This window comes from Pseudopodoces humilis, chromosome 11, assembly GCF_049639895.1.
Source record: "Pseudopodoces humilis isolate 2021_Gansu_Grassland_sample_001 chromosome 11, ASM4963989v1, whole genome shotgun sequence".
Lineage (NCBI taxonomy): Eukaryota > Metazoa > Chordata > Aves > Passeriformes > Paridae > Pseudopodoces > Pseudopodoces humilis.
Window position 1 is genome coordinate 3783300 of NC_142210.1, and position 15280 is coordinate 3798579.

The window sequence follows — 15280 nt, forward strand, 5'->3', positions numbered from 1 at the left end:
TATCACCTCCTTCACAGTCGAGTCTCAATCTCTGCACCCACACAAAACACCACCCTCATTCCCTTGAAGAGGGTATGTAAGTCTAGTTCTTTAAATGCTCAACGTTTTTGTACTGCCTGTATTTTCAGAGTATTTTAAAAGCTTATTCCTGGAAACACTCATATTCCTTTCCAGGCTTTTATGTTGGTGGATGGACAGATGACTTTAAATGAGAATTATACATCTCCAAGGTGGTAGTACCTCCTTGTGCACCAGCATTTTTTAAAAACGTGGCTTAGGCACAGTGAATACCCTGCACATTGAATGATTTATGGGCAAATACTGTATCACTGCTAATGAGCTTGCAGTGTAATTGCAAGTTCTGTGTCAAGAATACCAGAGGAGAACCAGTCCAAAGTGGAAGAACAACCAATATCTGTTCATGGATGCTTTGGTTCATTCTGCTTCTTCTGTCAGGCAAAGCCACAGCACTGAGTTCTTTGTTCTGGCTTCTTGTCTGGTCTTTTATATACATTTTAATGAGTGTATTTAGCATTTAAATACATTCACTGATCTGAACCTGCTTTTTATTTTGCATCGCCTCAGAACTATTAAGACCTACTGGCAGACTTACTATACTGGCAGACTTATTATATTTCTAAATTTCAAAGCTCCAGGATTAGTGTTGGTATTTTAGCCTTGGAATTTGCTATCTTCACAATTCTGTAGTGATATGAGAATGTGAAGCTTCAAACAAAATGTGATTCCTACTTCTTCTGTAAGCTCTTAAATGGTTTTCTCTCTTTGTCTTCTTTTTAAGAAGAGGTTTGCTTTTTTATTTTTTTCTTTTTTTAATTTGGCACACCTTTTTCTGTCCAGTTACATTACTGCTGTATATGTACTTTTAAAGACAATGTAAGAAGATAAATATAACAGCATTTTGGCTGAAAAGCAAATGTCCCCATAATGCACTATCGATTTACCAAATAATTACCAAATAATTGTCTTGGTAAGTATCAGAAAGGCTGAACTATAGCTATTGTAAATGTAAAAGTTTCTAGGAAATCTCAACAAAATTCTGCCCAGAGGAAATTTCCCATGTAATGGACAAACGAATGAGAGTGGACAAGTGGACAAGAATAACAGCCCCTTGTGAGCCTTCCATTGGGGTAAGAAAAAGAGGCAGTTTGTGCTGTAATGTTAAAAAAAGAAGAACAAAACCTGCCTATTTCTCTGAAGAAACAGCCTGCTTGGATGCCTCTTTTCTGCCAGCACACCAGTGTGTGTTTTCTTCACTATATAAAATAGCTCGAGTCTTCTTCATAATGCTCATCCTGCAGAGGCTGGAAGTGAGGGTTTGCAGGTTTTTAGGTAACAATAGCAGCCTAAAGAAAATCTGCCACTTCATCCCTATCCAGCTCCAATCCACACACAAGTTCAAGTTCAAGCTTGAGCTATCTTGCCTGGCAAAAACAAGTTGTTTGACACTAAAGCTACAAACACTGTAGAGATGAGTTATCTACCAATTACAACACCTTATCAACAGGCTATCAACTGCTAATCCAATTAGTCTGCCTAGCTGGCTGCCCTGTGGCTCCCTCTGTCCTCCCAGGCCTGAGGTAGGCAGTAATTCACATGCACTGTGAGAGATAACACTGAAGGAAAAACAAGCTTTAAAAATTCTCCTAAAGGAGGATGAGCAAATCACTAACTGTCCCAAGAGTAATTGAGATGCCATGATCACTGGAGCAGGAGTCTGTAATCACATTTTATTGACAGCTTCTAAAGATCAGTCTTCCTTGGGAGCTTCCTGGAGTAGAAGCGAGCCGAGTGTGTCTGCAGGGGCTGGTGCTACACAGAGTGCCAGGACCAAATGATGCTCCCTGAGTCTGTCACAGCACTCCCAGCCTCTTAGAGAGGGGCTGTGCACAGGTCCCTGCTCACTCTGCAGCCCCCAGTGTGTCCTCAGACCCAACCCAGGGAATGTGGCACTTTGTGTACCGAGGCACCACTGTCAGCTCATCTGGAGGACAAAGGCAGAGGTAGCTGATCTTGTCATGGAATGCTTGCAAATACAGTTTCTCTATAAATAAATATTGGACTTCAACATTTATTAAATTGGTGTTTGTTACTTGAATACGTTCATTTTTAAAAATCACATGCTTCCTTGTGGGAAACCGTGTTTCATATCTGGGTTTGCTGTCTCAGCTTTATAAACACCTGAATACAATCCTGGAAAAACAAGTATCTTAAAGACATCCTGCCACCAGCTACCACCCAACCCACAAAGATATTCCTCTGTACCACAATAAATGGGATTTCAAATACACTTGGCTAAGATGGATTGAGATTCTTTAAATATATTAAAACATAAAGTGATTTATGACATGTGCAGTTTATGTGTTGGTACCAATAACCATTTTGCATCCTTCTTCTTGCAGGAGGTGAAGTCACCAAGCCCAGGTTTGCTCAGTATTTCCACGGCAGCCTGGCCAGTCTGACAATCCGGCCAGGGAAAATTGAGAGTCAGAAAGTGATTTCCTGTTTGCAGGCCTGCAAGGAGGGCCTCGATATCAATTCTCTTGAGAGCCTTGGCCAAGGAATAAAGGTGAGGGATGAACTGACATCATTTGATAAAAAATTGGATCTGATTTATGAAGTGGGGAGCCCAAGGTAGAGTATACACAGTACAGATGTACTCCCAGAAGCAATGTAATTCCCCATAAAATCATGCAAAGAAAAAACCAGAACAGTAGAAGAGCTGTGACACTGCAAAGAAAATCGTTTCCATTATTGCAGTGCTAGATGATCAGGAAGTAACACACTGCTGATATTTCAGAGTCAGTATGAATTGCTAGGTTGTGTTTTCATGCTTATTTTGTAACTTGTAAAGAAATAGACGTGATACCAAAGATTTATTGAATTTTGATCTCAAGTAGTTTTAAAGCAGTGGAATACGTAAGTCCTAATGCAATAACATTCTAAAATTCAGTGTTTTCATAGAGGAAAACTTTATGGTACATGAAAATTTAAAAATAAAAACTCCTAAAGTTAATAAATTAAATTTTTAGATTTAAATATAAGTCATTATCCATCTTCAATACGCATATGATTACTGATAATGTAGATTTTTTTCTAAGATTGGAGAGTAACAGACAGGGAAATCCTGTTTCAGTTGACCTAGTGGTCAGCTGGCTTTGCATTCATTCAGAGAATTCTGAAATTCTGTTCTTTAGATACAGAATGCATCCAATTGTTCTTTGGATACATATGTAGGATCTTGGCTATCCCAATGCTCGCATGAGCTGCACTGTCAGTTTTCCTTTACTGACACCATTATCTGGTGACAGTGTTCCTGTGCTCAGTGTAAATGCACTTGTGAAGCTGTTTCCTGGTACACAAATACCACTTCCAAAGGAGCAGAGATTCAGACCCAGCTCAGGAAGTTCCTTTGGGTGCACACAATGTGTCCTGCAAAACTGAACCAGTTTTGGTGTGGAGTTCTCAGAGGGGAGGAGGATGGTGCTAAAACGCCTTACCTGGAACATTGCAGTGGGAGTACCATGGACTGCATTTTATTAGCTAAACCTTTCTGTTGTATAGACTGACCTGAAATGTGCCCAGATGTGTGTCCAGGTGATGATAGTTTGCAGTGATAACTGGCACATTTTGTGAAAACAAGGGTAAAAATGAAAATTGAAAGTGCAAAAGTAACGAGGAATTTTGCTAGCTCTTTTACATATGAGGAAAGACCCCAAAGAATTCTGTTGTCGTCCTACCAGCAACATCATTAAGAATTTCACATTGCTGCTTCTCACAGCAATGGGATACAGGGGTTGGTTAAAGCTGTTTTTAAAATGCAGTGTACACCAGGAGCAGGTTGGCATTTCTGGAACCCACATGGTATATGCCTAATAGTAAGTTCTTTGCTGGGATTTTCCATGAATTAAAGCACTGTACACTTCTCCATGGTGCTTGAAAGCATAGTAATTCCTCCCCTATTGTTGCCCTCTGAAACCTGACAATATTTGAGTCACCCCAGTTTCATGGGCTTGGGAAAATGCCCAATGCTTCTGCCACCAACTGCTGGTCCAGCATTTGTGACTTCCTTAATGTAGTGGCAGTGCAGAGGGTAAAAGGAAGATAAGGGATTGTTTTCTGCCTTTTCATGCTTTTGCAAACCTTCAAAACATCTTAATTTTCTGAAATACAGATGAGGCATAGTGTTTTTTTTTAAGTTACTGATGTTGCTTTTACTGCCTCAGCAAGCCAAGAGTAAGAGCAACAGCAGGAGGCAAAAATGAAAGGAACAGCCAGAGATATTGTGGAAGGGTTTCTTTGGGGGGCTGACAGAAGGAAGCTCAGCTGAAGGCAGAACCTTGCCTGACCTTGAAGAGAAAATTAGAGAGAAAGGTGGTGTGGTGTGAAAAACAAACACACCTGATCCCAGACAGGTAAATGTGACAGCTGCACAGATGATGGGTTCTGTGGGGTTGTTTATGTGGTGCTTTGCAGATTAAGTGTTGACAGACTGATGCTGGAAGGTGTTTCCAGGCCCTTTGTATCATGGAGATTCACCTTTTAACCAGCTGAAAAAGAGCAGAGCAGCAGCAGTTTCTGACGTGATTGTGCTGGACATTTTTGGGCTGCAGCCTAATTTTCAGTTATCTCTAACAGCTCTCTGAGACACTGCCTAAGCCGTTGCTATTTTTAGCTTTTTTTTAATGAGAAAGACAAAAATGGCTCAGACTGGGGCTTTCTCCAGTCCCTTTGGCAGCATTCCAGCTATTTTGGCAGCTGAGCTATTAACTGGCTAGCTAGAGTCTCCTTTTGCTAATTTTATTCTCTACTGCTGCTAGCTTAAAGAGAGGAAAAAGAAGTGTATGCAGGCTGCAATTCATGTTAGTCCTCCTCTTCGTTAAAAAATACCCTTCAATGTGTTGTGATCTTCCTGCACAAGCTTTAAACCCAGTCCTCCACGTTCTGTTCGCCAGAGGGCCCTGCACTTCCTCCTGTTCTTCACAGTCTGTTTGATGTGTTTTGCTTTTTAACCTTTCTGGCTGTAAGGAAGTGTAGGCAGCCACTGTCTGTATTTAACAGAACGTGTTCACGTAATCCAAGTTTTTTTTGGGGAGGGAGCACCCAGGAGAGAAAGGTGTGTTTGTGTTCCGTGCTGACAGCAGTAGGGTGCAACATCAAGGGGGTTACACTGGTTTCCTCTGCAGTGCAGATGGTTTACTGAACCTATTCAAAGACAAAACACGGAATTAGGATTAATTGCAACGAAGGTACGAATCAGTCATTGGTTATGTCACAATAGTGACAGTTTCTTGGTCAGCAAGACTGATGTGTGTTCACTGCAGTGGAGTAGAGAAGGCTTGGGGCTACAAGCACAGGCAGTGACTTTGCAGGGTTTGCTGGCCCAAGTGAGCAGCTCTGTCTTAAATCATGACACCCTTATTGATCATCAGACAGGATGGAGAGCCTCCTTTAGTGTGTCTGACGTTAATGAAGATGTGGGAGGCAAATGCTGTAATTGTTGTGTTTGTTCATGTTGAAATATACTTCAGAAAGGTATCCCATGATAAAACCACACAGAAAGCAGACAAAATATGCTTCTGCACACCAGGCTGGCTCAAAAGGCAGTGCTTTTATATGGGGAGTGTGTTTAACTTAAAAAAGATTACATAGGAATAATAGTCATGGTGGTAAGTTAAAGGTTTTGAACATCTACAGAGTTCAAAAATAAATAGCATTGGAAAATGCTGCAGAAATTGTATCATCAAGGTTGATAAGGCTGGGCAAAGAACAACAAATCTGGAGTAATTTACTAGAAAATTAATTATAACAGTAGTTATTTAGGTGATGCAAGTACATGTTTTAGAGAGCAACATGTGGATTCAGCCAACAATAGCTACTAAGATTTTTTTTTCTTAAATTATTAAATTTTTAACTTCCATCTGTGCAACATTCCTTAAAAAATACATTATTTTGTACTCTGTACCTGGTCCCTTAAACACTAATTATTTGCATCTCTCCTAGTATCACTTCAACCCTTCCCAGTCAGTCCTTGTCATGGAAGGAGATGACATTGAGAATATAAATCAAGCCCTTCGAAAGGTCTCATACATCAACTCCAGACAGTTTCCTACTGCAGGCGTACGATGTCTCAAAGTCTCATCTAAAGTCCAGTAAGTTATACATCAGCTGAACTGAATAAATAAGGAACATTTTTAATGAATTACTTTTTTCTTTGGTCATGTAAAAAAGAATAATTTTGACTAAATTAAATTAATAAATCATACCGCTTTTTTATTGAACCTAAAGGATTAATTTAATTTTATGCCAATTTACATGGTGGTTTTCTCTTGATATTATCTTCTTAAGAAACCTTTCTTGTTAATGTGTCTTCTCTTTATAGTTTGGGGAGTACGGTCTGGACTGAGCAGTGCATTCACTGCAATCTTATTTACTTTTAATTTTAAACATTTATAGTTCCTTCTGAGCTAGCCAGAGCCATGACTTTTTAAAGCAGGCCTATTCGATCTAACAGAGGACATAGCTCTGGAATGAGGCAGAGCTTGTCAGGGAGTTCACTGCCAAAGCACACTCATGATTCAGATGAAAATGGAAGTACCTTTTGCCCCCTGCAAATATTGGAGGGTCCCAAAAAGAGTTCATGATGGGACCAATTTAAATGGAAAATTAGGCCCTTTTAATCACACATGACAAGATAAGCAAGTTGTATTCATTTGCTAGCACTTTCTGAATTTAATGTTAGGTTTACTGAAGTTAGTTGTTATCTAGTTAACTTTTTTAACCATTTACTGCTCTGTTAAATGTCAGTTAAACATGAAAAGTATTATTCTGATAGTGACCTTAGGAAAGAATGATTTTGTCCTTCGAAGTGAGTATCTGTGAAGGTGATACCTGTGAAGGAGGAGAGGGCCAGAGCTGGCCTGTGTGCACAGTGGCACAGCAATATATCCTCATGTGTGGCAGTGCCTGGGGATGAATTGGACTGATCTGAGAGCCATGAGCTGGGTTTGGAGCAGTTCCCGTGCCACACTCCTCTGATTTGCAATGTGTTACATGCAGTTAATGACTAATGTGTTTTTCCAGATGTTTTGGTGAAGATGTCTGCATTAATATCCCAGACATAGATGCCTATGTAATGGTGTTTCAGGCCAATGAGCCTAAGATTACCATAACTGGGATGGACCACTTTGCTAGACCAGCTGCAGAGTTTGAAAGTGAAAGAGGTGTTATTTTGTTACCTGACATCAGGATCATCAGCACAGTCACCAAAATGGAGCATTCAGTGGACTTGAGAGAATATGACAGAGGTTTGTGTTTTTCTTTTACATATTTGTCTCAGGTTTGGAAGACAGGTGTCTGCTAGGGAGGGCAGGAGCCTCCCCTGGAATGAAAATGTAACCCCCTCCCTCCAAATTATTATAATTCTGAAATCAAGGGGCTTTCAGGCAGAGATCTGGGGATAGGAATAACAGTTCTTTACTAGTATAACCAGGCAAACAAACAAACAATAACTACAGCATTAGCAAGAACACAGAACCAGGGGCCCCGGGACAGCTTTCTCGGCTGAGATGGGATGGAGGAGAGGTTTTGTTTTCACAAACCCCTCGGGCAGTCCCGGTGCTCCTGCAGGGCTCTGAGGAACAGTCAGCTGGAACAGCAGGGATGAGCTGAGATCCTGGGCTGGTGGCTGAGGTGGATCAGCAGGGATGAGCTGAGATCCTGGGCTGGTGGCTGAGGTGGATCAGCAGGGATGAGCTGAGATCCTGGGCCGGTGGCTGAGGTGGATCAGCAGGGATGAGCTGAGATCCTGGGCTGGTGGATGAGGTGGATCAGCAGGGATGAGCTGAGATCCTGGGCTGGTGGCTGAGGTGGATCAGCAGGGATGAGCTGAGATCCTGGGCTGGTGGCTGAGGTGGATCAGCAGGGATGAGCTGAGATCCTGGGCCGGTGGCTGAGGTGGATCAGCAGGGATGAGCTGAGATCCTGGGCTGGTGGATGAGGTGGATCAGCAGGGATGAGCTGAGATCCTGGGCTGGTGGATGAGGTGGATCAGCAGGGATGAGCTGAGATCCTGGGCTGGTGGCTGAGGTGGATCAGCAGCTCCACAGCGGTGCCTGGCACTGCCACACGTCCTGGCAGGACAGGGGGTGCGAGGCCACCAACCAAGAGGGGAGAAGGAGAAGCAGCAGCAGCTCTGGGTGATGGTGAAATTCCCTTCTCCCCACCGCAGCAGCTCAGCACCCCAGGTGTCATTCTCTGAAGCTGGAGAAAGCCCACCAGACTGTCCCCACCCTCCTTTTTCCTGCCCCCTTCCCACCCTGGGCTTTTGCCATGCACCCACCAAGTACCCACAGTCAGGTTTTCCCCACAACTAATAGGTGAAAATTCCACAGGTGAGCCAGAACTAAAACGAGGACACCTAACCCCCAACAATATTATTACTCATTTTGTAAGGTCTCATATTTTTAAAGGCTGGTGCAAAGAAGTAATGCAAAGGTTGTCGCTTCACCCAGATTAATTAGGCCACAGTAATGCTGTACTGAAGAAATTCAATTCAACACATTGAAAAATGTGTTAAATGGTGGAAGATCAAAAAGTTCTTCCAAAAAAGCAGATTTTCCATGCACTGTATATTTATTATACCTCAGAATAATTCCTTTCTACTCTCCTTTTCATACTCTGTTACATAGTTATTTTCATTAAAATGCCTCTACTTGTAGCAGAATTTTTATTGTGTTGATAAAGTGAAAAGCAGTAATTGAACAAAAGTTGAAGTTTTACTCTGTTCTTATGTTTCCAGTTCTGAAATTAGCTTGTGAGTGATACTTGATAAAGTAATCTCATGCCTCAATTTCCCACCTATAAATGTATATATAATCCTTTTAAAATATTTATTTTCAAAGATGACAGTTTCTAATGCTAAGCAATGTATGTATTATTATTCAACACTGTGTGAATGTTCAAAAGTATGCATCAAAAGTATATATCAAGTTTACTGTCTGTAAAGGAATATTCCTTTTGCATGTTAGTGTGCAAGGCAGATGAAATGCCTAATTTGAGAGAGCATTCTAAACACTATTTGTTGGACTAGAGTAAGCAGCAACTAGATGTAAGTCTCTGGAGAAGAGAAAATGGGTAATGATATGCAAATTTAGGGACATGGGTTACCTGAAGCCTACAAATTCGACTTGGGCTGCATTTTTGGATATGTCACGGCTGTACCTAGAGCTTAGGTACCCAGATTCACTGCATCAGGAGTTGGCAATCTAAGGAGTAAGGCTTTCCTGGCTGTGCCTTCCTTCCCAGGATACCCTCTAACATCAGCTTTGCAAAACGGGCAGGAAGTTCCAGGACTGCAGTGTCTGTGCCCTCAGGGAGCTGTTTAAGCAGTTTTGCCATGCACTCAGTGCTAAGTTGATCAGAGGATTTAAATACTAACTTGATATGTTACTCTTTTTCCAGTGAAAGAATTATTTTTTTACTTGTACATGTTGAAGGACTGTCACTTTATAACTTAATTTCTTCAATTCACACAGCATAGGCTCTTGCTATTTATAATAATGCCCTGCTCTTGGATAGATTGTCAGGTTTTTGTAATGCAAATTTTTTATGGGGCATAGAGTAACTAAGAGAATCATCCAGCGTAGATATGTTGGATGTGTATTTTTCCAGTTTGATTTTCCTTGAGAAAGCTGGTATCAATACAGCATTGAAACCTGGATTTTTATATTACTTTATTTCCAAGATCAAAACTCAGTTTTCTACTTCCAGTAATGTTCTTGGGTACCTTTTATTATAGAGCAATGTATTTTCTATTTATCTTAGAGGGTATTTGTAAGCCTTCATCATCACAGCACCTGTACAGACAAGACACTTCCCTTGATTTGCTTCAAGTGTGCTGGATTTAATATCAGCAAAAACAGTTCAGCCTTCTTGGCAAAAATTGAAAGCCGTGATGCAAAGCACATAAATTAACTGAGCTGTTCTGTGATCATTTCTCTTCATTTCCTTCTTTTTTTTCCATGCTCTATGCCATGGGTTCACAGCCAATAAGCAAGTGGTGGTAGAGGAAATGGTCCACAACTTGGATTTCTGTGATGTTTTGGTCATTGGTGCAGAACTAGACCCCCAGCAAGAGTGTTTAGAACTAGATCATGGGGAGCTTCAAGGAAAACATCTAGATGCCACAAATTCCACTGCAGGATATTCAATCTATGGTAAGTTCATGACATTTATTTTCCATTATTTTGTCACATCATTTATATATTGGAACAAAAGCTCAAATATGTAAGAAATTGGACAGAAATCTGTGATTTTCTAGCCATGAAAATATCCCAAGAGTGACTGTATCTTAAAAAAACACAGTTGCTTCTTGATCTCTGGATGTGCTGTGTTTGCCCTTAGGATTCTCAGCATCCCTCCTGCTACTCCCCAGGTAAGGAAAATGGCATCCCTGCTTTCTTGAAATTTGGAGTTCTTGTGGACCATCACAGTGGAACATGAGAGTGAGGGGGTCCCTCAGTGTTCCTGTGCAATGCTGGGAAACTGGCCAACTTTTTCTAGTCACTAAGTAATTTATTCTGTACCATTGTTATGTATTTACCCCTCTCCATTAGGGACCTACATTCAGTTCTGAAAACTATCCTCACATAACTGAGGATCAGGGTGTCAGGGTGTGACACTGATAGCTCAGTTCTTTTTCCTCAGGACCAAGATTAACGAGAGAGAGAGAGAGACTGCTTTCATGTTTGGGCTTAGGATGTTTATTCTTCCTTATCTGTATTACATCTTTACAGACAGTAAGGACTGATGTACTCTAGGCCAACAAGATACAAAATGGAGGAGGAAATATCTCTCCAAGGTCTTTTAAGTGTCAACTCACCCAATAATGAAATGCCAAGTGACTTATTTTCACTTATAACCCAATAACCAAACACCTGTGTCCTGCAATGCGGATTCTTCCATCCAATCCCCTAACAGTACCCAAAAACCCTAAAAGAAGAAAGAGAAAGGGGAAGGGACATTGCCCTAAATCCTCCATGTTGTCTCTTATTCACTAATGTAGCTTAAACCCTAAACTCTAGCTTTCTCACCTAGTGATTTCATATACATTCGCATTTTCAGTTGTATCTATTAATTTTGAAAGCCTTTCCCATGGCCTCAGGCCAAACAGTGTTTTCTTGTGGGTCTGTGCCTGTCAGCACAGAAAGCATGAAATTCTCTGTGCCCAGGGTTCCAGCATTAGGGAACATTTGATGCCCTGTCACTTCCAGACCTTTCTACCAGTTTCCGTGTGTTCTGTGAGCAGCTGATTGGTTGTGCATCACCAGAGCAGCGTTCCCTTGCCCTGTCCCTGAGCTGTCCCTGCCCTCCCACCCTGCAGGTGTTGACAGCATGTTCAGCTACGAGCAGGTGCTGCAGCAGCTCCGCTACCGCAACTGGGGCAGCTCGGCCACCTCCGACAGGAAATTCAGGGTCAAGTGCTCCGAGCTCAACGGGCGCTACACCAGCAACGAGTTCAACCTGGAGGTGAGCGATGTCTGAGTCGTGTTTTCCCACCTAGAGCCCGGGTAACAGCTCCAGGAAATTGCAGGGCCCACTTAGCAATATGGTGAGAATTAATAATTGTTTATAAAGACAGTTAACAGCTTAATAATTGTTAATGAAATTAACAGCTATACCATAATGTTTAGGTAACACCTAAAAGCGCATTAATATAGAGAGGAGAAAAAGTCACTGCTTTATCCAAACAGGTAAATCAAAAGAGTCCTGATCTGTGCCACTTCAGAGTCAAGAGCCAGAAAGGTTAGAATGCATTTTTCATGCTACAAAGCTGTGTATTGTCCACGGGCATAAAAAAATGAGTTAATTTGGTCTTTAGAATCTATGAAGTAGTATTCCTATCTGCTGATGAACTTCATAGTCCAATGTAATATATGGAACCAGCAGGCTTGGAGTATAAAATCCTTTTTAGCATCTAGTCTCTTATTTTTCTTTTCTCCCAGATTAATATTCTACACAGTTCCAACTCCAACTTCATGGACCATGTAAATCACATGATAGTCCAGCCCAAATTTCTCCGATCTGTTCAGCACCCTGAGGGGAGTGTAAGTGCAGCTCACAGCTCAGGTACGTGACAACTTCCCAGAGACTGCTCACAATGATTCCAGTGTGTCAGTGCTTCCCTTGTGGGTCAGCCTGCTCCACAGACTGAAGCCCTGAGGTCCTTTGTTTCAGCTTCCAAAAAACCTCTCAGAGATCACTGCAGAGGTGCAGAAGAAGGTAACACTGCATTATGTTCTGTCCAAGAATGTACTTGGCAATTAAAACCTGGTATCCTTTTTTAAAATCTTCATTGATGGTTTTGTACCCTGACCCCTGCAGTTAAAAAATGCCTTGTTTCTAGTATTGAATAGTATGAAGGGTAATATTTATGCTTACATTATTCTTATGCATTTGTAGTTCTGTGGCATATTAATTTCTACCCACTCTAAACAAAAGAAAGAAACTGTATTATCTTTAAAATGCAAAATTGCTGCAGTGCCTGTGTTAGCTGCTGTCAAGGCCTCAGTCTGGGCTCTCTGGAGATAAGAGAGGTTCATCTAGTCATGTGCAGTATTCATTAGGATGTATTTTTATTTAATTTTAATTTTAATTATGTAATTTTATTTAATTTTTTTATATGAGTTAAGATATATACCCAAATCTTAAACCTTTTCAGTGAAGCTAAATCCAGGGCAAAGACACCTGTTTAAAAGTTGGATTCTGAAATCCTTTTAGCTGAATGATATATATGTAAAAAAAGGAAAGCTGATGTAAAGTGTAGGCAGTTATAAGTAGCTACATACAGACATGCTTAGAAAATTACTGTATTCTTCTTTATATTGTGCAGACAGTTCACAAAAATGAAACTGAATGTTTAATGGATAAACTATTGCAAAGCAGGTTTTTTTTTTTGTTCCTAAATACTGTTTTGATTTCATACTTCCATTCTTATGGGCAGGGCAAGTCAATAAAATGGGTTGTGGATTGGGTTATACTATTGTTCCTGGAACTGCAGTAGCTTGAGAGTACCACAGAGAGTGGCAGCTCCACTAACCTAATTGTGGAGCTGACTACATGTGGTAGTTCAGAGAGATTTCTTCCTGTGGCTTCTCAGAGTGCAACCAAACTGTGAGGAAAAATGTCTTAAGTCTCAAGAGTCTCCCAGGAATGTTGTAAACACAGGCAAATAGGGTAGTAATGCATTTGTTTCTGGGAGCTCGAGATTTAAATCACAAGTGTTTGAAACCTTTGAAAATATCAGCTTTGAGATGTATATTTGAGTCCTCAGGTGAGATCAGAAGGGGTCAACACGCAGGTGAGGTAACAGAATTTTACTGCAAAAACTCACTGATTCTGCACTTACTAACTGCTTGTCTTCTGTAGTTAAGTGGCTCAAGGAGCATGCTCACTGTTTAGTTAGGATTTATCACACTCAGGATATCTGTGAACATCGTTTGTGTGTGCTCCACCTTAGTGGATGGGCACTGGTCAACACTTCCTGTCATCCCAGGCACACGGCAAGTATCTGTCCTGATTCTCAGTCCAAAGGAGGGGGTGCTGTGGGTTGAAAACTAACCAGGTTAGTGGGGTTTAGGTGACTTGTTCCACAAATGTAATTGCATTCCCTCTGCCGCCCTTTGTCCCAGTGATTCCCGGCGTGGCCACAATCGTTATCATCATCTGCGTGAGCATCCTGGTGTTGGTGATAACTCTGGGAGTGTTCCGGCTCCGCTCGGCTCGTCAGCACAGCTCCGTGGGGCACGAGGGAGCCAGGGAGAGCGAGATGGACTGGGATGACTCTGCTCTCACCATCACTGTCAACCCCATGGAGGTACATAACTGGGGCACAGCACTGCGCCCTGGCACTGCCAGGAGCCGCTGGCGGGACTGGCAGCAGGTTTGAGCCTCTTTCAGGGTGCACTTGTTCAGTTGTGTGTCTGTACCCTCAGGAGCCCAGCCCAGGTATCAGCACTGCACACCTAGATCAGATCTAATTGAGAGCTTCAGAGTTGTTGTTGTGTATAATTACTAAAGAAGATGGTGAAGAACTCTCAGGTCCAGCATCACTTCCATTCAATTCATGTCTGTTTGTAGGTATCCAAGATAACAGTTGCTTTGGCTTTAACTTTTTCATGTCAGCATTTATACACTAAAAGGAGGGGAAATCATCAGCATTTTAAAGAAGCTGATGTTGAAGGTTTAAATTTTGGCAGTGTGGGTAACAAATAGATTGCTTATTGAAATTCCATTCTTCTTACAGTATTTTTTGAATGTTTGCTAGCAACTTGTATGAATTCGATGCCTAATAATCACATAATGGTGGAAAGCAGATTTGCCCATCGTGTTAGCATTTCTAAATGCTCATTTGAGACAGCTCTGGCTGGCAAGAAGGCACCTTTCTGCTACTGTCTCATTTCTTTAAATGTATTGTAGAAATATGAAAAGCCACACCAGACAGAAGAGGAGAGTGAGGAAGAAGACATAGACGATGAAGAGGAAGACACAACCAGTGCTGAATCAGATGACAGTGAAGAGGAGGAAGAGGAGGAAGAGGAGGAGGAAGTGATTGTCCAAAAGGGAGACAAACAGAATGCCACCAGGCAAGAGCAGTTGGAGTGGGATGATTCAACACTCCCCTACTAACAAACAGCCCTCCAGCCACAGCTCTTTTGTAGCAACCAATACAATGTTTTTTCAGAGTCTATGAATTCATTGACAGGATTTGAATTTCTGCTTGCCTATAACTGTTTAGCCTAAAATGATCTTGTTGTAGTAATTGATACTGATAGAACTGACCCTTTTCTTACAAAGCCTGGGGAGAACGTGGTACAAACCTCCTGGCGTACGCACTAATAAAGTAATCCAGAACTTGATCTGTTAGCAAGCATAGTTCTCAATTTCCTGTTCCTACCCTGCAGATGTGTGACAAAAGTCCTGTCACTCGATCCATAGAAGTTTTTGCTTTTGCTACTTTTTTCACACAGGAGAGATTTCAGCTTGTTATGGAAAAATTACTCCTGTGGGTCCAAGTACCAGTTGCCATCTAACTTCATATTCTTACAGGTGTAAAACACATAATCCACCTCCAAAGTGGGGCAGGGCTTTAGTGCTACAGGGGCTGAACTCCTGCCTTTTGGATGTTAGCTGTCTTCTCCACGGGAATATCTAGGCTTGACAAGGGATGCATGTGTGCCTATGTAGATGTGGATGGTGTATT

The 15280-nt window shown here is 41.6% G+C and overlaps 1 protein-coding gene across 3 annotated transcripts in view; it reads left to right on the plus strand.

The window, feature by feature from the left end:
* The window catches only part of CLSTN2 (calsyntenin 2), a 300445-nt gene extending 285396 nt beyond the window's left edge, over positions 1-15049 (plus strand). For all 3 annotated transcript variants that reach the window (XM_088060824.1, XM_088060825.1, XM_005529580.3), the window contains exons 10-17: positions 2421-2587; positions 6022-6170; positions 7102-7325; positions 10065-10235; positions 11402-11547; positions 12024-12147; positions 13710-13894; positions 14497-15049. In XM_088060824.1, coding sequence (XP_087916950.1) covers positions 2421-2587; positions 6022-6170; positions 7102-7325; positions 10065-10235; positions 11402-11547; positions 12024-12147; positions 13710-13894; positions 14497-14706 — 1376 coding nt within the window. In that variant the 3' untranslated portion in view covers positions 14707-15049. The remainder of the gene's footprint in view (positions 1-2420; positions 2588-6021; positions 6171-7101; positions 7326-10064; positions 10236-11401; positions 11548-12023; positions 12148-13709; positions 13895-14496) is intronic.
* Positions 15050-15280: the final 231 nt, after the last annotated feature.